Genomic DNA, 22,433 nt, shown 5'->3' with positions numbered 1-22,433 from the left:
TTTTAAAGGAATGGAATAGTCTTACAAACGTAAAGACACCTATCTTTGTGTTGCAATAAGGCAGCAACAGGTTTAGAATTTGACATTTCTGTGCTGCTTCTGGTAGTTAAATATACCTGGAGAGTTGCAATATAGCACATCTCTTTCCTGCTAAATGCTCCAATAAAAACAGTGCTAAAACTGCAGCTTGTATGTGCCGTATCTCTTGAGCAATTCCAAAAAGAAAACTCTGTGTGTAATTTCTCTTTTTTCTATAAAGCTAAGATCACCTCTCTGTTCTGGATTTGTGTTTCCTCACTCTCTTTCTCCTCGCTCTATTGCTCAACTTCCATCAGTCCATTGGCCTGAGGTCATGGCTACTCATGTAGATCCTATTCCTTTATCTGATACACCTCCACCTCTGCCAGCTAAGAAACACCGCAGGCAACAACAGGTAACAGATTCAAAGCTGATAACTTGGGCTTATTATTTTTTGTTGCTTTTGTTATGGTGGCCATGAAGTTGATTTATGTGCGAAGTCATTAGAGTGATATGATAGATCATTAGTTGATTGCTCTTTCAGAGCATTTGCACTTAAAGGCCTTTCACATATAAAAATCAACACAATGCATTATAGAACATTACTGAACAAAAATTCTCCTTATATAAACAGTCCAGAGGCAAATACCAATATTTATGGGCCATTGTAACTGTCAGAAGACTTGTGGCAATGAAATAGAGGTGGCTGTATTTGAAATCCTAAATTTCTCATATACATGTGAATAATGCCTCTCAAAAGCTACATCAGTTTTAAGCCACCAATTCATTGCAATAACTTGTACATAAATGCTATTCTGTGTAATTGGATTCTACTTGTACTTTAGACTTGAGTTTAAAAAAAAATTGTATAGGGACTTGTACACTAAATGTGCACATGAATGTAATGTATTTTCTTAATCGGCATTATTTTAATGTTATATTTGTAGAAATGCTGGAAAGCATTGTGAAGCAGGAGGTACTCTGTGTTTTAGATTTTGTTCTTTCTGGTGAAGTTCCCAGACTATCACCTTCAATATATTCCATATAGAGCATAACTGAGCAAGTAGGTCAATTCATTTTGTCAAAACCGTGTAACAAATTACATTTGAAGCATTTCAGAAATCTGGAAGAGCGAAAGAAGCAGCAGAAGGAATGCATGTACATGAGCGATACTTTACCTCGCAAGAAAACGAGCCCGTCTGTCTCGCCACACTTCAGCAGCGCTACTCTGGGACGAAGCATTGCATCTAAAGTACGTAGTTGCATGCTATTAACAGCCTTCTGAAGTCTATATAAGAGCCTATATTATGTTAGAGGTAAGGCTGGGTAGCACCGTAAGCATTACGTAGCCCCCAACGTTCACATCTGAAATTGACTTTGAAAGAAATTTGAGTTATTAACACACAGTCGTATCCAGGAAGCCTTCCATCCACCGGGCCTTTATTATGACCTCTGGAAATGTGGTGCTGTAATTATCTTGCATCTTGATTCCTGTATCTCAAGGATTGTATTTCCAGGCTACTTTAGTTTGAATTGATTGCAGACACTCAACGGGTTGTTTTCCTTCCTACCCAGGGCCTGTAAATGGTAGAGTTGTATATAAAGTGAAAATACTCTTTATTTCTGATGTGGTAAATCAACAAATGGCAGCAAGGTGGAGATATTACTTTTGGAAACTTTTTGGTCCAGTAGTGACTGTGGGGAAACTAAAATATGCATGGCTGATCGGTATGACTTCACATTGTTACCCATGACAAAACAAGTTACCATTAGTTGCTGATATAAAAAAAGTCTTGAAGTGTAGTTTTAAGCACATATTTACAAAATTTCCTGCAGGGACATTTACCTCTGGGACAGAGCAACAGCTGTGGCAGCGTGCTCCCTCACTGCCTGGCAACCATGACCAAAGAGTCAGAGTCGAGAAGGATGCACAAAGGTAAGGCCTTTTTGTTTGATTCAGTGCTGTTAAAAGTCAGTGTTAATATTTTTTCAGAAAATAAGTCTGAAACTGGTGTTGCTATAATCAACAGGGCTGTAAAATAAGAGTTTCCTTCTTGGTGGAAAAAAAACAAGCTCTAAGTGTAATTTGGAGATATCAGAAGTCAGGATGATGATGTAGGTGCACATGTAGTTCTGAGGTACATGGTCACCAAATATAATGAAGTAAACAAGAAAAGTGTGTTGAAAAATACGCATTGGGTTAACTGCATAATTTCTGTGAGTGATTTTGAGGCAATATTTTAAAGATATTATGAGTTGCCCTTTTTTTTTTTTTAATAATTCTTTTAATGATGTGATCTTAAAAATTTTTTTTCATGGGCATACGTTTTTGTCTGGACAAAGTAATTGCCCAGACAGATATTCAGTATCATGACTTACCTTTGAGAATCTATAACCACGCTCTTGTCACCAGTCTTATATATTTGGGCTACAAAGTAGGAAAGGAGGGAGGTGTTTTACCATGGATTGATAGCTGCACTTTTGTAATATGGACAAGACAATACTGGATACAAAAGCAAGCTGCATCTTTAAAACATGAGCTTGTAGGCTGTGGCATTCTGTGTCTGTTGTTTGTCGACTTGAGTCGATACACTTAATTTCTGCTTTAATGAGATCCATTATTCGTAAGTGTCCCATCTTCAAATGCAGTTGCTTCAGTGCCATCTGTCACTTTCTTTTCTTCCCGGCACCTGCAGCGTTGTTATCAGTGTAAGTGCCAGGGGTCCTGATGTAGAATTGCACTGACTAAGCCTGAGCTGAGACAGGATCCATCCTGTTCCCATAGGACTTGTCAGAGCTGGCAGCTGTTAAAGGTCAAAGATCCCATCTGAGGTCAGCCATACGCACCAAGATGACTCAGTACAGGGCTGGAACGAGCTTGTTGAGAAGGGATCATGACTCACTACGTTCACTTTGTAGTGCTGATCCAGTTGTGATTTGATTTTTTTTGAGCTTTAGTTATGCAGCAGGCCTTCCACGAACCTGCCATGTTGTGACTAACTTATCTTGATGTATTTCGGATGCAATACAAAAGGAGCTTCATGCTCAGCTTGGAAAGCTTCTTTGATATATTGCATTTGCAAGGGTGGAATTGCTTGCAAGTACATTCAGACTCCACATTGTGCAGAAAATGCTTTGTTTCAGTTTGAAAATCAGTAAGGTTGGTTTGGCTAAACTTTGACAAGAGATCACATGTTCCACATCTGAAATATTTCTGCCAAATAGCTGCAGAACAACATTAGTGTATGATGTAAAACACAATGACAAAGTGTTGCCAAGCCTAATAGAGCCAAAGAGTTTTAAAAATCAATTGATCAGTTTTCATGTTACTTTTTTTTTGTCAGCATGCAATTAAGAAAATCCTAAGAGTATAGGTAGATTTCTTGACTTAAGAGTGAGAAAGGAGAAAAAAGAAAAACAAACAAAACCACACACACACACACAAACTAAAAAAACCCAAACAATCCCCCCCCCAAACAAACAAACACCAAACGAACAAAAAAACCACCAACAAACGAAACTAAACACACAAAACAAAACTGAGTTAGGGCCTGGCAAAGAAAAGAGGCAGGGGAGAATGAAATGTATTTGTTAAGGCACTTGGTGCAGTACTTTGTCATATGCCATGAAAAATCATGTATGCTATACTGCCTGCCATACTAGACAATGCCCATTATTGTTTGAAAGATACAATAGTTTGAATGGAAATTCCAAGTTATAAGGAGAGCCTTACAGGATTAATTCATACCAGGAAAGAGGATGGTTCTAGAGGGCCTATCCTGAAACCACAGCTTTGTCAATGAGAAAATGACGCTGCTGACAGGTGCTTTACTTGAACTCTCACAGAATTTGCAAAGTGAGAGATGGAGTCAAAGCAAAAAGGGCATAGGAATGCAAGGATTATTTGGGGCTTGGCTGCCTCTCTTAGTAAATAGCAAAGGGTTTATTCCCTTTGTGTTCAGTGTGGAGCTCTGTGAATTTCTTGCTTTTGGAGGAGCTTGAAGAGTACAACTGCTTTCTCTTGCTCTGAAGTGCCATGTTTAACTTGGCAAGGAAAGAGATGTCCAAGTCAGGTGGTAAGAGGCAGATCCTAGAGCATTTCGGTCCAGCTGTACAAAAGGATGAGGGCGTGCTGGACACATGATCATCCACACTGTATAACTGTCTGCCCTGCAAAATGCTCTGGGCTGCTCGCTCCACGAGAAATGTGGTTTTGAAGGGGGGCAGCCCTATGTAAGTGACATAGCCCCTAATCCAGGTACAAGCAGGGAGGGACCTGTGTTCAGCTCGCTGTGATTTCTGGTTTCCCCTTGCACGTCATACCCACGCTTACTGCAGGGAAGAAAAACAAGCTTTTCTTCCACAAAGAAGAGGAAAACCAAGGTTGTCGTCCAAGTCATGAGTAATGGACATGCTTTTCTGTGGGTCAGTGAGATCTGGGAAATGTTTTGAACATGGTGTAGTATTTAAACATACCACACAGTACAACTGAAATGGAATACTATTGTCAATTAAAATTCTGAAATATTATGTGGCTTCCACTAAAATTGGCAAGATTTGAACCTGTGTAACTAACATTAACTTTAGCAGACGTCCTTTAACACATCGTTGAAAACTAAGCCAAATCTCATGTCACTGGACTTGCTTGGCAGTGTTCTTTTATTCCATCATTGTGATAAATGTTTATTAAAAAATACACTGTATTTCTTACAAAAACATTATTGAAGTAGATCGGATTTGCCTTTTTGGACTAAGCGAATATTTTGTAGGAGTAAGATTTTTCTATCAAATCAGTGGAACTCTGCAAATGTATGGATACTGCTTATACTGATAAATACATGCTCGCTTCTCTTCCCCTTCCAAAAATTAGTTGTTCAGCTAAAATAGGCGTTGAATATAGATATAATAAAAATGGTTCTTGACTTGTCCTGTGTATTGAACCACTGCTTGCTTTCTTTGCATTTCTTTTCCCACCTGACAGGTTTTTCACTCTGTCAGTTTTCTGTGTTCAGGGTGATGTATTGCAAATGACATGGGGGGCTGGAGTTACTGATACCCTGAGCACAGAGCTGCACCAGGTGCACTGGAGCTGGGTGTGCTGGGCTTGGTGGAGATCCAGGATCTCACATGGTCAATGCCATCTCATCCATTCTGGAGCACTGTCCCACACACTGCCATACAAAGAGGAAGGATGATGGCGTCCTGAAGCTGTATTAGTAGCTTGCTGCGGTCCCTAGGGCTTACAAGCATCGGGCAAACTTCTAGGCCAGATGTTTTGGTATGTTCGTATAGATCTGAAAAAAAGTATATTCGATGGTGCCTGGAGGAAGAAGTGGCAGCTATTTTGAAGATATCCTCTGAAAATCATCACTAAACTAGTAATGGTATAAAACAAGTGTTCTCTTAATTTGTTTTCTCCAGTTTTTCTAATTTCAGTCCAAGAAGGTAAATGTAAAAGTCTGAGAGGAAAAATTCTTAGTAAAAAATGAAGTCAGGGAGATGAAGAACAGCTACTTCGGTTTGAACATGCATGTCAATCTCTTTGTCTTTGGGCAGGAACAAGTAATGTCTATGAATAAATTTTAGGTCAGATCCACTACGAAATATTTTAGGAAAGATTTTTAAGTGCTTGAAAGAAACAACCACTCTCAGTAATCATAGTCTGAGTTAAGAACAACTTACAAAATGTTTAAGAGGAGGCATCTTTGATACACATCATTAGTGGACAAAGCTATTTCTTAGCAGGCCTTTATGAGTTAATTTTGAATGACTTTATTTATGAATTCAGCTCCTGTTTAAATGGTTCTGTAAGCAAACCATGTTAAAAAAAAAATAAATTAATAAACTGCTATTTGGTCTAATCTAGAGATCTCACTTTGCACAGGTGGAAGCCTGGCCCCAGGAAGCCCCCATGGGGTGCTGGGTGCCCAACGCCTGCGCAGGGGGAGCCAGGAGTGAGGAGGGGGGTTTGGGGTTCGGTCCCATTGATTGCAGGGGGGAGTCCAGGTGGGAAGAGGGAACATTGAGCTGGGAGTTGGCATGTAAGAGCAGACACAGCACTGGGAGCGAAACTGGATATTTGGATATTCGGATAGAGAAGTTGTATGCCAGCAAGATGATTGTTTGTATTCTTTCTAAGCTCTAAAAAACCTGCCCCAATATACTGAGGACAAGGTATATATGTACAAATTGCAAGCTTTTCAAAACAGTTTGCCTTTTTTTTTAAAAAAAAAAAAATGTTTATTCTTTCTCTTCTCAAACTCAGGAAAAGCCAGAAAAGGTATGAAAACATCCCTTTACCTGGCATTGTCATGTTTGGAAAAAGTACTGATTGCATCAGCACTGTCAAGTTCTTCCAAAAATCTTGGAAAACTTTTAAATAATTGTTAAATAATGACAGCACTTCTATTTTTTTTTTCTTTTTTGGCTGCTGTCAAATAAACTGTCACAATAAAACTTGTGGTAATGCTAATATCTGCGGAGCTACAGCTTTGTGCAGGCCTAATTTTTTGCTTCTTTGCTTATAGCCGCACAAGTAGAGCAGAAAATTTAGAAATCTTTGCAGATCTCTGGGTGACAATGACAAGGTAGACAGACTTGGGCTTCCTACTTTGGCATGTTTCCATACAAAAAATGTATCCTGACACGTTAATGTCAGTCTTTGAAAAAAGAAGAAAGAATGGAAATAAAATAAAATGTTGTAACGTGATCTTTTTTTATGAAGTGCTATTTTTTTCATACACTTGACAGTGCCGCTTTTAATAACAGTTTTCACCCATAGTTAGTTCTGACCCTCACCATAATTTTGTGGCAGCTAATCTGTTTTTTGTGACTCTGCGATAACCCTTCTGGATTTTTAAAAAATCCTATGGCTTTATGGCTATGTGCAATATTTTGCTGAACAGTGTGGCTGTTAACAATGTTTACTGTTTTACTGCAGAGAATACAAGCCAATGCAACAAGAAACATTTTAACTCTTGTATCAGCTTAGATGCAGCTGATACAAGTCTTGGCTTGTGGGAAACTTGCGGTGAAGTGCCATATCTTGCAAGGAGTCTTAATATTTTTGAGTGCGTGCTCTGTGAATGGGCGCCTGAGCAATTAAAAATCCCTTAAGCAGGAGCTTGTGCCCGCACAGTGTGTGAGTGGGGCTTTGACAGGGGCAGGTTGGTTGTGATCCTCCCTCTGCGTTGGTTTGCAGCCGATCCCGAGCTTTGAACCACCTGTTACAGCATGAGGAGAAAATGAGAACATCACGTTACGCTTTGTTTCTATGAATGCATCCCATTTTGCAACCTAACGACTGTGTGTTTCTCGCAGTGTTTAGTTATGTTTGCACGATTACGTAAATTTAACTGATTAATGTTTTGCTTAAAAATGAGTTCTTTATCTTCATGGGAAGTTGACTTTCCTTTAGGAGAGCGTTTGTTAAACTGCTGTGTTTCTCCATGGCCTTTTAGATGGGTTTGTTTTTCAGTGAAATATAAGATACGGAATTAAGATTTCTGAGTAGTCAAGGTTTTGCAAAGGACTCAATAGAAAAACGTGCATTTCAATTTCTTTCAGTAATTTATTTTTTTCCTTTCTTTCCATAATGAATAACTGATAACCATTTCACAGGAGCAGTTAATCATTCCAAAGGTTCAAGTATGAAAGGTAATTGCTTATCTGCAATAACAGCAGCATTTTCCATAATAATGGGGAAAAAACCAAATTGCACGTGTGAATCAGTAACACCCGTGTTATGTGATGCTGTTATCCATGACTGCTGAGGTGGATCTGTGTCCCTTTTGTCTCTTTTACTAACCAGTGCAGTTGAACTTCTATTGAAATTTAGTGTTTGTTCAAATGGCAAGTAAAGTCCTATTAGTTCCTTAGAAACCAGCTTTAACTGTCAAGGAGAAGCCTTTGTGTGGTACAGAGGAAAGTGAGGAGGCAGGAGTAAACTATTTGCCTTGGAAATGCTTTTGTAGGGCATGATTTCCTTAATAATATGCTTTAGTTATTCAGCTTCAGTCATGCTTTTCAGATACCTTTTTGAGAATATTATAGGCTTTCCAAGGTAGAGCTGCACTTTTTGGTTCTCTGAACTGGGACTCTTCCCACTCCAGCATGGCAAAAAATACCAGACAGTAACTGAGTTTATGCAGATAGAGAATGAGAATAAGGCAGGAAAATATTCCCACTTTAAGCATATTTTCCTGATATCAGTATCTTAATAGCGTTTAGTAAAAATTTTTACCTGGACTTTGTACATTTGTCTGCATTTTTCCTGTGTCTGTTTATCTTGAATAATGGAACCTCAGTGGTGGTTTTCCTGTATGGATGGGAGGTTTTCATGTCATCTAACAGCCCTTCCTAATCTCCAACTCTGCCATCAGCTCAGATTTTGGGTCAGGAGTGTGCAGAGGGTATTAGAAACTTGACTGAGTATGAGAACTGTGAGAAAGTCTCAATTCTTGCATTAATTGAAGGAAGAGATGAGCAGTGCAGTTGCATTTGTAATCACATAGATTAAACAAACCTTAAAAGGGCACTGGAAAATAACTTCAGCAGTTAAAATGACAACTGTTATTCTACTCTCCTCTTTATCAGGCAAGCTCAACAGCCTCTCTGTAAGTCTGTATAAATACCACTGCGTTTTTTTACAAAGAGCAATGGAGACATGAGATAAAAATAATTCTGAATAAATATTTTTGGAAGGAGATGTAGATGAAGAACCCTGTGTTCAAGAAGGATGGCTTTTCAGAAGGATGATTTTGTGGAAAAATAACAATGCAAAAACTTAAATGTTGCATAAACCTTATTTTTCTTTACAGACATTGAGCTATAGGGATCTGCTTCAACCATGCAGGGTGAACTGCAGTTTTAAAACTCCATTAAAGTACTTCTACACTACTAACTATGATGATGTGACATGCAGCCTATATTATTTCAGCTGAAACTTAAAGTCCCACTTGCAGTTACCAGAATGCAAAGATCCCCAAACAGACAAAAAAATAATCCACATAAAGTAAAATCAACCAAACAAGTACTCAAGACCATTGAATATCAAGACTTTTTTTTAATGTAATCAGTGTCACTTCTTCTAGATCCTAGAATTTAGCTGCATTGCTTTCCAGATTAGGCCTAATTTTAATTTTAAAATGAAAATTTCATTCATTCGAATTAATTTTTGTAATACACATTCAAGAATATATATTTTAAATCAGCCATACTAATCTGTGCATATTTGTGTCCATCATAGATAAAACAGGCATTTAAAGGTTTTCAGTTATGATTAACTTGTGCAATGAACCATAATGTTGTGCCTCGGTCAGAGTGCAGTTAAGACTGAGATGATGATGTTCAGAATGCTTCTGCTCTTCACGCGTTATGTTCGGGTCACAAAATTTCTGTGTAAAAGAAATATTTTCTCTGTACTCTGTAGGGTATAACCATCAGCGTATCTGTGAAACCCAAAGGCAGAAGTCTCCTGAATTCTACAGCAGGACAGCATCCGAATCAAATGTGTATTTGAACAGTTTCCATTACCCAGATCGTAGCTACAAGGACCCTGCCTTTGATACACTGAGCTTAGACAGTTCTGACAGCATGGAGACAAGCATATCAGCATGCTCACCAGATAATATTTCCAGGTAAATCATCTTTCTTTCTGATGTTCTAATGGTCATAGGGTTGTAATGAAAAAAGAGAAGACGTACATGTTGATGCTACGGTAATGTGAATGGTGGTAACTGGTTAAGAAAATGCAAGATCATTAGACTGGCATAATATTTAGTATTTGTGTAGCCCTTTATCACCAGGTTTAACTATCATCTCACCTGCTTATTTAAAGATGGAAAATAAAAATATGGAGAGGCTAAGTGATGATGTCGAAGGCCACAGAGGAATCGCTGTCAGTCCCAAACTGAAATTACGAAGTTGTCAATGCTCTTTCAGAGTGGGTCATACCTGAGATTCCTGCCCTGGTCACTACAGGGGAGGAATTTCCTGTGACAGGAAATTTCTCGAAGACATCTGCCGGCCATGAATACACTTGTTCTGCAAGTCCAGCACGTTAACTTACTAGAGCCTTATGCTGAAACACTTGGGGCTTTTCCAGTAGTCTCTTCTTTGCCCTTCCCTCTGCCTTTTCTGGGTCAGTAAAAACGAAGAGATGATACTGAAAGGCTCAGAGCCCTCAGCTGCTTTTCTTATCCTCAGAGGCTGTCAGCTCAGACACCACTCTTCAGATAAAAGCAACATCAACGATCTGTGTTTGAAAGAAAAGTCCAGCTGAGTCTCAAAATTGTGTGCAAACAATTTTCTTCCGACAGTCTCGTTTTAGTGATGGTGCTTTCATTTCTGCTCACAGCCCTTCCCCAGCAGTTTCACAAGCCTAAGTGGAGGCTGATAACTAAGTACAACATTGTCACGGGATTAAGAACTCCTTGTGAACAGGACAGCTTTTTTAGCTAGCATGTTGTGTTTTATTCGGCATCTGTTTCCTGTAACAGGGTGTCAGCCCACTGATTTCCTCTTGTGCTCTTTATCGGTGCAATGTTAAGGGTTTCAGAAAATACCAATGGCCCTCATTCTGCTTCCTGGTTATTTTTTTGTTGTTAGTTGGTTTTGGGTTGTGGGGTTTTTTTTGCTGTAGTTGTTGGGGTTTTTTTTGTTTGGTTGGTTTTGTTTTTGTTTTTTCCCAAAGTAAAAACATTAGGACTCAGGTTTTGAGGATTTCTGTTTTAAATAGATACACAGTTGGCAAGTTTCTGATAGCTGGAGACAAGCTGGGAATTAACTCTGTCTCTGCCGTGATTTAACATGGCAGTGGTATGAAATCTGTCTCTCTTTGACTTGCCACTCTGACCATTTTGGAGGAAGATGGCACGTGTCTGAGCTACCTTGGGGCCATCTCGTAAGTGGAATCTCCAGCCCAGATGGGGGACCCCCAGTGGCTGTTTAATTTCAGTGGTGCTGTTTGCCCTTCTGCCTCCCTCTGGCTCTTCTGCAGCTTCCAGCAAATGCTGGAAGTAAACAAACAAAAGCATCCCAAAACTGGAAAAGGACCCATTAGAACAGATCTTTCAGTTTCTCATAAGGCAAACTTTGTGGGAAAAAAAGAGTGTGGACTGATTTTCTTGGTAAAACTTGGAAGATAGGCAGTTAATTTTCCTTGACGAAACTCCTCTTATGCGAACTTAATTCATATTGGTTTAGATGGTGTTCAGGATTCTTTTCTAGCCATATCTGTTTTTAAAAGAAAACAATTTATGATGCTTTGTTCTGACTCATTTGAAATATCTAAGTTATATTATGCCTTGTATAAGCTGAGAGACTTTTGCTGGAAATGCATAAAAACTGTCTATGCTCAAAGTACAGAAGAAACACAACTGCTGTAGGCATTCATCAACTCGCCAAATACTACTTATTCCAAGGTTCATTAGCAATTTATTTTTTTCCATAGCTGAGGTTTCAGAGATTGTGATCTTCTGCTATTCATTAGTTTCTGTGAGCAGGATAAGCAAATGAAGGATGAATGAATTTAAGATGAAGTGTTAACTAGTTTAATATGGAAAAGTCTACAGAAATCAACTATCTTCCAGGTTGCTCAAATGACTTTTAATTTATAGCCCCATTGCTTTTACTGAAGTTTTTGGTCCAGATTCTCTTGGCCCATCAACTAACATTCTTTGGCCAAACTAGTTGTAGGCCTAGTTTTAGAAACAATAAGCTTTTAGAGTTCAGATAGATTTCAGAGGGATTATACCTTGTCTTCAAGCTTAGGTTAAATGAGGTCTGTTATTTTTAGATTGTATTGTATCCTCTCATTAAACATATGCCCAGTACCAGACAGAGAAATGTCTTCTGAAGACTGTGACACTTCTGACAAATATCCTGGTCTTAAAACCATCGGAGGCATGCTCAGAAAGCGAAGGATGTTGTTCTTACATTTTTCTTTTCCTTGCCCAGGACACCTATTTGGACTGTTTCCATTTACCTGTGTCCCTTCACAGTTGGTCTGTGTGCCATTAAGTAGCATGAACCAATCTGCCGCCTGACACCCACTTCCACTCGAGTGCTCAGATAGCATTTTCAGTACAATCCCAAGTCAAGTTTCTCTCTGCCCTAAACATTTTAATCCATTGTATTTCCTTGTGTTGTGCTTTAGTCTAATGGCATTATTAATGGTACTACAGTAATGTTTAACATCAACTGTTTTTCTTGAACAGCATAAGATGAAAAATAAAACAGAGAGCATGCCATGGAAATCCCACAGCTGAAATGGCTGTTAAATTGAGATGAAAAAAAATAAACTGTATTGGACAAAAGACACAAAAAAAGGGACAGGCCAAAGTGATAGCTGTGTTGTGCTGGGCCAGGCTCTAGCACTCTGATTACCCTTGTTACTTTAACTAGTAGATCCTTCCTGACACTGTTCTGTCACTGAATGGCCTTTATGCCATTACTCTTACTCCTCCTTAATTTTATCGAGTATTTCTTGAGGATGAGCTCAGTGAGACACAAAACAGACCATCTATAGCCAGAAAGACAGGTATATTCAGCTGGCTAGTAATGCCAGCTCTCAGGATTGGTAGTGTAACCACCTCCATCCATATTCTGTTACCTGGGAGAAGATGACAAATCACGGGGGACTGACAAGATGCATTTTCAGGTGCTTGAGTTAGTTTTGTTAGCGCCTACTGCACTGAATTGGACCCAGATCAGTATCAGTTCCATTCTTAAACTGTCTAATGTTGGACTGTAAAATATATCTTTAAATACCAAGTATTCTTCTAAATAACTCTGATTATTATTTTTTTTTTGGTGCAGTGCTAGCACTTCAAACGTTGCGAGAATAGAAGAGATGGAGAGACTTCTGAAACAAGCGCATGCTGAAAAGACTAGGCTGCTTGAGTCCAGGGTAAGCATAATTTTATGAGCAAAACTAAAAGTGGGCGTGTTAGTTAGATAATATACTCCTAAACGCAACATTGGACCCTAAAATAGTTTACACCTAATAAACACTTAAAAAATTACCTCCCTCCCTCTAGTTTGGTCTGGTTTCACCCTCATACTATGTTTTTGATCCCATATGGAATAGCTGCTATCTCAATTAGTAAGTTAATGGCAAAATCCCATCAGAAGCAAGGTCAGCATTGCTCCTATACCTGCTGGGAGAGCTGCTTAAGAAGAACCTTAATTTCTAGAGTGGTAATATTTGCAATTCTGATTCCAATTATCAGTCCACTTTGCTGGATGTGTATCTCTGGCTACTTAAGAGGCAAAAATGGATTTAGTCCTAGCTAGAAATTATATTATCAGCTATAGTTTCATATATATAATTGAAGTTCTGCCGGTACTGTGGTATTTAGGAACGGGAGATGGAAGCTAAAAAACGAGCTCTGGAAGAAGAGAAGCGCCGCAGAGAGCAACTAGAGAAAAGACTGGAAGAAGAAACTAGCCAGAGGCAAAAATTAATTGAAAAGGAAGTAAAAATACGTGAGAAACAAAGAGCACAGGTGAGATGTGTTGACATGAAATGGTTTTTTAAGTGCAAGACCTCCCCTTAGTATACAGAAGGGAGTGTGCTTCTGCCAATGGTAAACACAACTGCTTTCAGTTGAACAGATTGATATAGTATTGCTGAGGTGTAACTGTGTTGCTAAGAATATGTTTGGGCTCTTGGAAGCTTAAGTAGATGTTTGAGTATTCATCTAAAGCTAAATAATTGGCATATATATCTATTTAGTATGTTATATCTATAAAGTATAAATATTAATCCTATAAAGTGGGTTACTGAGTATAGGCAGAGCAGAATTTTTTAGCCCGGACAACAGAAATTTGTGTGTTATTTTTATAAACCATTGCTGTTTTTCTTTCTTTTAGTGCATAAAATATCTTGGATTATGAATTGTCACTTCCAAATATTGGACTGGGGAAGAACAAAAAAAAAAAAAAAGATAAATAAGTTTTTCTAGTTCCACATCTACTTTAGAAAGGAAATATTTTTTTTTCCTAATGTTACTGGGATTATAGAATATGCAAAACATTATTTAATTAAAATACTATTATCTCCTACCTTACTTCTTGTTAGGATTTAGAGGTATCTTGAGCTTTATTTAGGCTTAGAGGTCTCACCTGTTGTTTATTCCACCACAACTAATAAGATCTACATGGTACAGCAAATAGACTAGGAAGTCATTTTATCATTAGTATAGTATAGCAATACGATAACTCCATCTTAATATATGTACCTGAGTGCAGAAGATTCCATATAATATTCGAATATCTTTCTGCTTTTATCTGCACTACCTTTTCTAAATCTTTGTTTCATGAGTTATATCTTTTATGAACATTCCTACGTAAGGTGCCTTTCTAATTGATAACACTAAATTAGAACAATAGGACAACCCCAGAGAAACTTTAAACTGTTTCTGCTTAAATATATCCATTCCTTTGTTTTTATATAAAATGTTATTGCCAAATGTTGAATTTTATGCATGCGTTACTTGATGCCTTCTTTTTTTCTAAGAAATGTTGATGACAATGAAAGTATGGTGCAAACAATGATGCCATGCTTATATCTTTATCCCATATTGGAGCGTGCATGTGTTGTAATAGAATGACTTATCAGTTACTGCTAATTGGCAGACTGAAGACTGGTCTGGCAGGAAACCAAAATGTACCTGTCAAAAATAACTAAGATTTTTTTTGTCAACTTTTTTTCTTTCTTTGGTACAGTGAGACCGAATTTCTAATGTATTTATTTTTTTAGCACTTTCTGACACTTAGAAATGTGAACTAGGGGAAGGGACTCCACCTTTGCACTTGCCAAAGCTGGTGGCAGCTTGTATCATACAGGACTGCGTAATTTTAGAAGGGTGTTAAGAACTCTTGTGGGCAACACAGCTCCCATTGCACCAAGAGGTTTTTGAGAATGCAATGAAGGAAAGTCCCTTGGATTTGTGACTCACACTGGGAGTTAACAGGCTAACTTTAGGCATGGAGCAGATTAGGTTTTCCAGCTCACTGACTTCTCTGGAGTTGGAGCGGGAGAAGATGCTCCTTTGACAGGTCACCTAAATTCAGCTTCTGTTCTGAACCGTCCTGTGATGTTGCCTATGTCTGCCTTGACTGCAGCAGAAGACTCGGGAGACCCGTCTTCCATGTTTGAAATGGGAGGGGGTTGTGCATAGACCCTTCAGGCACAGAAACAAGCATGCTCCCTCAGCTGGCGGAGGTGCCAAATCTCTACCATCTCCTGCTCATTGTCCCGACTGATGCTGTCCAGGCGTGATGCAGAGTCTGGAACTGCAACCAAGAATGGGGCACCACATCCTGTGCTGCTTTGCTGCCTCTCGCAGAGGATGCGCTTCAGCTCTCTGCACCATGTTGCCAATCCCAAAGTAGATGCCACATTTCATTCATTCACAAGAGAAATAGTTTGCTTAACATCACGCAAATGTTCTTACACTCCATCTAAAGCAGTAACACATATTTATGTTTAATGTTTTCATTCTAAAACAACCTTTCTATGCTGTGGCCCCTGTTTTACCGGCTTATCAACTGATGATTTCAAGAAACTCCTGTGCTCTAATCTGACTTTTATAAAGTTATCCAACACTTTGTAAAGTTCCAGGTTTTAAGGATTTTTCTTCTAAAGAAAATTAGGGCTGCAGCAAAAGCTTGCTGTTTTTCTACATTCATTCTTGGAATCTGTGGGCAGTTTGCAGTTATGACCTTGCAGCAGAAAGAATGAAGGAGAAGTTAAGACTTCCGTTAAAAATAATATTTTCTTTTCTTTACTGTAGGCCCGTCCTTTGACTCGCTATTTGCCCATTAGGAAGGAAGACTTTGATCTACGAAGTCACATTGAAACAGCCGGTCACAACATAGAGACCTGTTACCACATCTCCCTCACAGAGAAGACCTGCCGAGGCTTTCTAATTAAAATGGGAGGAAAAATTAAAACATGGAAAAAACGATGGTTTGTTTTTGACAGAAACAAGAGAACTTTTTCTTATTATGCAGGTAGGCTGCAGGATCACTACTATGGTACCTCTGTCCCTCTATTTTCCTATCAACCTCAGCTGAGTTATGAACCTGTAAGGGAGTCCTGAATAAAACTTACATTTCCATTTCATCAGATGTTTTACACAGACACTTAGAGCTTGTGCCATCTCTTCACTATAGTGTTCAATCCTAATGCCAGGTAAAAGAGAAAGGAGCATAACAGACAAAGGGAGAGATGTAGATAAGCAAGAGTTAAAAATGGAAGATCATAATTTTCCTAGTATGTACAATAATGGATCCACAATTACTTCCCCCAATGACAGAATGATTTCTTGTACCCTTCATACAAGAATATAATTTATTATACTTAACATGAAAATGAAATGAAATGCTTCTGCAGTCCTGTTGCTTGATGTCCTGAAAAGTTTTTCAGGAAATTAAATATACAGGAGTAGACTTTTTGAGTTTGCCATATTTTGAGAGCCTAATGAATTTCAAATGAACAACATGCAATACTATAAAGAGTTCTCTGTACACTAGATGATGTTATATGATGTCTGGAGCCATTATAAGCATTATGTTAATTGATTATCGTAGGGTAGATCCAGAAATTTTGAATTTTAGAACATGTGTCTCTCCAAGTAATGTGCAAATATACACATGGTTTGACTTCGAAGTTTCAGAGGAAGCCAGAAAAATTACTTTGTGTTCTGAATATTTATTGTTAGGAGTGGGGAGACAGGGCCATACATAGGATGGTCATTGCTAAGAAGCAGAAGAAAACACTGAGTACAAAAAACACCCGAAGAGTTCAGTTTCCTTTTACGACATTACTGCTTTCCAGCAACTCATAAGGAACTTAAAATTGATGGGAGGGTTATGCATTGCTCAGTCCATCTTTATAAGACACATATTTGAATTCATTACATCAATTCCTTACATACCCACTAAATATTTCTTACTAGTTCACAGTAATACTATGAAGAATGTGACACTTTCTGTTTTGTTCTTAACATCTGGTTTATTGGTTAGCAAGGCCTGTAATATACAGTAGTGTTCCATCTGGTACTGATTTTTTTTTTTCTTTTTAGTAGTTGTGCTAATAGTTAACAGTTTTGGTTTTGAGTGCAGTACAGTTGCAATAATGCAATTTCAATTAACAAAACTTTTCATAATGTCTCAAGGATGCCAGCCAACAAACATAAGTTTCATGAGAATTCTGTACCAGCTGCACAAAAATGCAGCTGCTTGTGTGAGGATCCATCTAGATCTTGATATAGTAACTTCCAAAATAAATATTGATGCTGTAAATTCACAGTAATTGAACTCTAAGTGAATATACTGGTATATTGTTTTACTTCTCCAAGTGTACTGAACAAAGAATTTACCCTAAAGTCTGACAATTTAGTGCAGTGACTGAAGTGTGTGCGCTTTCTGACCTGAAGCCACAGGGAGCTCTACAAAGGCCGTTGCAATGGGAGCTTGTGTTTATCTGAAATGTTCTTGTAAGCAAGACCTCAGGTGGGGCTTGAAAAGAATTGGATCACTGCTTGCTTGTACTGCATAGACAGTATATGTTGTGTGGTACTGCATTTAGCGTAGTACAACGTGTGCTATAATATCAGAATCTTGTACCTCAGTACTTGTACTGGTCCCCTGGGAGCTGGCAGGTAGATTCCCAACACTATATGGTTTGGTCTCTGGGATTTCTTTTTGCCATCATATGAAGCTTTTGAAATTGCCTGCAGCTACCAATAGGATGTAAACTGACTTTCATGAGTGTTCAAAATGACAGCAGAATCTCTCATGGGACTGATAGAGATGTTCTGCATGACTGTTCACTGTTAAGGTGAGAGTAACTTCAGGTCACAAGGCATTATATTCCCCTAACAGAAAACTAATGAGAGTGGAAGGAAGTTTGCCCTTCAGCGTCACATGCAGTCATGATGTTTCTTAACACCCTCTGGGATTATTTAACAATTTCTCTTCCACTGCAGGAAAAGGGAGGGCACTGTAGATGCCCTCTGTATCTTTTCCTTGTGAAACATTATGGTTGCGACTGTTAAGATGTTAAGTTCACAGTCTTGTATCCTCCTTTCCCAAATGATGCACCAGCTAACGCTGGGACAGAAGGCAGTATCAGAAGATGTCTAAAATAGTTTAGAATTGACCCCCTGAAAGTGACTGCTTCTTTCCATTGCCTTTAAAGGGATATTAAGTCAGCTGTGTCTCTGTTGTAGATGTCAAAACTTAAGTGAGAAGACTCCCACCCTGTATTTCAGCTTTGCTGTGGTGGGATGTTAGTGCCAGAAACACAGTACAGCTGGATAACAACCCGCTCCTTGTGAGCAGCCCCCTGCAGTAGCTGGCCATGCAGGTGTTCTGATGCAAATGGGGAGTTCCCTTGCACAACAGGGGCAAATTACCTTGGGTGTCAGAGTCAGAGACAATTATGAATCTGCTGCTGGTGTTCAGGAACTTTTAACCCCCTATAAACCTTTCCATCTGTCAGAGCTCATAGAAGCTTGACTGAAATCTGCTACCCTCACATTTGAGTAATAAATATCAGCTTGAGACTGAGGGAGAGTATTATAAATGGGAATAGCCATTTTTCTAAATAAGTACGAGCACAGATTATGTTCTAATGTAAAGCTCTTGCTATCAAATTTTATTTTAAATTTGCTTACCATAACAGTTTTCCTTTGAAGGTAAACTCTAGGTTTTACCTGTGAGCTATATGAAGTCTGGCTGGCTTTCATGGAATTGGAAGACTGGATGTATCTCAGAGACGTCTGTCCTTCTGTTGGCCAATATCGGCCATAATGTTCAGACACTTCAGTGATGACAGTGACTTGCAAATAGATTAGGAATTTGCAAAAGCTTTATTTCCTTGGAAACAAGGTGGAAAAGAAAGTAACAAAACTGACTAACTACTAAGAAAAGTTGAGGGTTTCTGTGGGATTTCATAAGCAGAAGTGGTAATCCAGTTACTTTATCAACTGAACATATATGAAAATGCTAATTAAGCTTGTGCTTCTTGAAGTACTTTTAGTTATCAAGTAATTTTCTCTTTTCTGTTTTAGACAAACATGAAACTAAGTTAAAAGGTGTAATATATTTTCAAGCTATTGAAGAAGTCTATTATGATCACCTAAAGAATGCGTATAAGGTAAACTTCGTTATTGTTGTTCTGAGTATTATATAGCAGTACCCAAAGCATTGTAGCTGCTCTAAAGTCAAAGGGAGGGCTGACTATTAGGAGGAAAGACAAACAAACAAACAAACAACCCAATTACAACACCACCAACAAATCATAAAAGCCTGGAGCAGAAGAAAAGGAAGATGAAGCCAAATCAGTGATTAGCGCTGGGGTTTTTTTATACTGATGAAAGCAGAGACAAGTGTGTCTACCTGTCAAGTGGGATTTGCTGCAAGGAATTCCTTAGTTCTGTGATGAGACCTCTGAAACCAGTGGCTTTAGCATATCAAGGGATGGCTGTACGCAGCTGTCACAGGGAGGGAGTTAACTGCTGCCCGCAGCTCATGGCACCCCCTGCCTCTCACCTGTAATTTAAATGAGCTGCGAACAAACTGAATATATCCTTGGCAGGTGGATTTGTGAAAGCCAAGGTGGTTTTCACCACTGGACAGAGCAGGGGAGTAAGTTCTCTGGGCACGAAACAACAGTTCGGAGCCCTATGCTGTGTAATAGTCTAGTAGAAAGAAGTATGTTGTGAAAAGTGTTTATGGTGGATACAGACACTTTAAACACATCTCTGCTTCCAGTGCTGCAGTGTAGGACACAGTGATACAGCATTTGGCATTTATCTTTCTCCTTCACCCCATTGTAAATCTCCCTGTAAGTAATTTCATTTGTGCTACCAATAAATGGCTTTACTTCCCTTCTTTTGATACCCTGCTTTCTGTTTTATTTCAGAGTCCCAACCCGTTGCTCACTTTCAGTGTTAAGACACATGACCGGATATACTACATGGTGGCTCCTTCACCAGAAGCCATGAGGATATGGATGGATGTCATTGTCACAGGCGCAGAAGGCTACACCCACTTCATGTTATAATAAAAGGGGGCAAGAGGGCAAAATGCAATAAAGTAACAGATGAAATTAGCCATATGTAGTAAAATCTCAAAAGCCAGTGAATATTCAGAAATATCCTCCTTATGATGTGCACCCGAAACCTCGGAATGAGATGGTTTTACAAATGCATTGAAAAGGGGGGCTTGTTACTTGTTTTAGTTGATCTTTGTAGGAATGAAAGAGCTAAAGCTGTTGAGAGAATCCTAGTGCTCCAAAATGGATAATCAGGCAATTAAAATTACAGCATTTTGAGTAAATTACAATTTTCTACGAATTCTCTTATATGGAGAATATCTTCAAAGTCATACTAAACAGTTTACAAATGTGTGTGTTCTCAACAGTATGCAAAAATTCTAATAATGGAACAAAAAGGTGTAATAAGCATATATTTTAATATGCAGCATTTGGCATTTATAGATTATTAGGTGACTTTTTAAAACTTTTAGTGAATTATTTTATAAAAATATAAACAAAAAAGCATCCCTAAGGTACACACTTGCCTTAGTAGTCAAATATTACAACAGAGCCAAAGACTTACACGATTCCCTTATCATAATGTTTTCATATTGTTAGTTGTACCTAACTTTCTGGAAGGGGACAGTGCCAAAACTCTTCAAGACTTTTAATGTAATTAAATTGTTATGATATTCTGTGTGTTCAAACACTCAGTGACACCAGCTGCATGTTTGAAGTTTGCATCAACAGAAAAAGAGATGCTCAACAGAAAAAGGATAGCTTTATAAAGATGCATTTTTCCACAAGGATATGAAAACACATCTGTTAAATTCCTCATAAAGTGAGCTTTTTTAATCTTCCCTGTTGAATATAATGAGCTGATACTAGGCCCTACAGCAATTTTCTTTTCTGTAGTAAGGTCCCAGCGTGGTTCTGACCTTACTCTGTGCCAAGTTAACACTTTACTGAAACCTCTCAAAAGTCGGTCCCCTTGAAGCCAGCATCAAAATCTCTACCTATGCCAAGATTTCAGCCCCAGAGGGTTTTTTTGAAGTGTATATCTGCACAGAATAATGCTCAAAGAAAAGAAAAAGAGGCAAGTTCTAAGCGTTTACACCAAGCAGTGTATGAATAAGAAACGCTGAAAATTTTAAGTGGCAGAGACTGAGATTCCTAAAGCAACAAAAATACCAAGGGTGCAGTGGTTTCCCATTTTAAAATGACTTCCAAGCCCTTGAGTACTATTGCAAAAACATAAATTATTTAATTGAACTGGACCTCAAAAGAGTATCTTATAATATGACTTTAAAGAGGTTCTATTACAGTATTCAAAACGTGCTATGTGGTTTGTGTAATAGAAGAAAGCACATTAGCCATTCTTTTTTCTTGATGACAAGTTAATGGGTTTTGATGGAACAAATAAACTGAGAGCAAAATAGAAGTACGTTGGCAGAATAATTTTGTTACATTTTTTAAACCCTGTATATGTAATGAACAAGTTGAATTTTTCTGTGGTATACACAGGTGATATGGTTGCTCTAGCAGGACAAACATCAGTTTTGACTTGAGTCATGAAAGAAGGGACTGTTATTGCAAGAAAGTTGTTGTAATCTGTGCAGATCACAGCTTGTAATCTAATGATTTAAAACACTATGAGAAATAAATTGCCTTGGTTTATATAATTATTATTTTCCCTGATGTATCTTGATTTTACTCCTAAGTATGGTTATAAAGGTTTTCTAATAATGATTTTTGTATCCTGCATGATGCAATGAAGGCATTTCAATAAACATTTTTAAAAATACACTTGTTTTAAATATTCACTTGCTGCTTAATCTTGAGGCATTTCTGCTTGTCTTTTAAGTAGTTGTATACAGTTGTGCATGCAATTTTGTATTTCTTAGTAATGCTTAATCTAACAATTCCATGTGTTTCCCCATAAAACAGAGAATCATGGAATTGTTTTGATTGGAAAAGACCTTTAAGATCATTAAGTATAACCATCAACCTGGAACTGGCAAGTCCACCTCTAAGCCATGTCCCTAAGAACCTCAACTACACATCTTCTAAACACTTCACAGAATCATATAATAGTTTGGGTTGGAAGGGACCTTCAAAGCTCATCTAGTCCAATCCCCCTGCAATGAGCAGGGACATCTTCAACTAGATCAGGTTGTTCAGAGCCCCGTCCAGCCTGGCCTGGAATGTCTCCAGGGATGGGGCATCAACCACCTCTCTGGGAAACCTGGGACAGTGTTTCACCACCCTCATGGTAAATTTCTTCCTTGTGTCTAGTCTAGTTAAAAACCATTACCCCTTGTTCTATTGCAACAGGCCCTCCTAAAAAAGTCTGGCCCCATCT

The 22,433-nt window shown here is 38.4% G+C and overlaps 1 protein-coding gene across 6 annotated transcripts in view; it reads left to right on the top strand.

Moving 5' to 3' along the window:
• Window positions 1–21,877, top strand: part of PHLDB2 (pleckstrin homology like domain family B member 2) — a 71,370-nt gene extending 49,493 nt beyond the window's left edge. For 3 of the 6 annotated variants that reach the window (XM_082047722.1, XM_082047720.1, XM_082047721.1), the window contains 9 exons: window positions 260–433; window positions 1,130–1,270; window positions 1,855–1,954; window positions 9,449–9,656; window positions 12,838–12,928; window positions 13,380–13,526; window positions 15,819–16,038; window positions 19,104–19,189; window positions 19,958–21,877. In XM_082047722.1, coding sequence (XP_081903848.1) covers window positions 260–433; window positions 1,130–1,270; window positions 1,855–1,954; window positions 9,449–9,656; window positions 12,838–12,928; window positions 13,380–13,526; window positions 15,819–16,038; window positions 19,104–19,189; window positions 19,958–20,098 — 1,308 coding nt within the window. In that variant the 3' untranslated portion in view covers window positions 20,099–21,877. The remainder of the gene's footprint in view (window positions 1–259; window positions 434–1,129; window positions 1,271–1,854; window positions 1,955–9,448; window positions 9,657–12,837; window positions 12,929–13,379; window positions 13,527–15,818; window positions 16,039–19,103; window positions 19,190–19,957) is intronic. The other 3 variants (XM_082047724.1, XM_082047725.1, XM_082047723.1) reach the window with 1 other exon arrangement.
• The last annotated feature ends 556 nt before the right edge of the window (window positions 21,878–22,433 follow it).

Source organism: Streptopelia decaocto, assembly GCF_964273445.1.
Source record: "Streptopelia decaocto genome assembly, chromosome: 1".
Taxonomy (NCBI): domain Eukaryota; kingdom Metazoa; phylum Chordata; class Aves; order Columbiformes; family Columbidae; genus Streptopelia; species Streptopelia decaocto.
The sequence above is the reverse complement of the archived record's forward strand: the minus strand, read 5'-3'. Positions and strand labels throughout refer to the sequence as shown.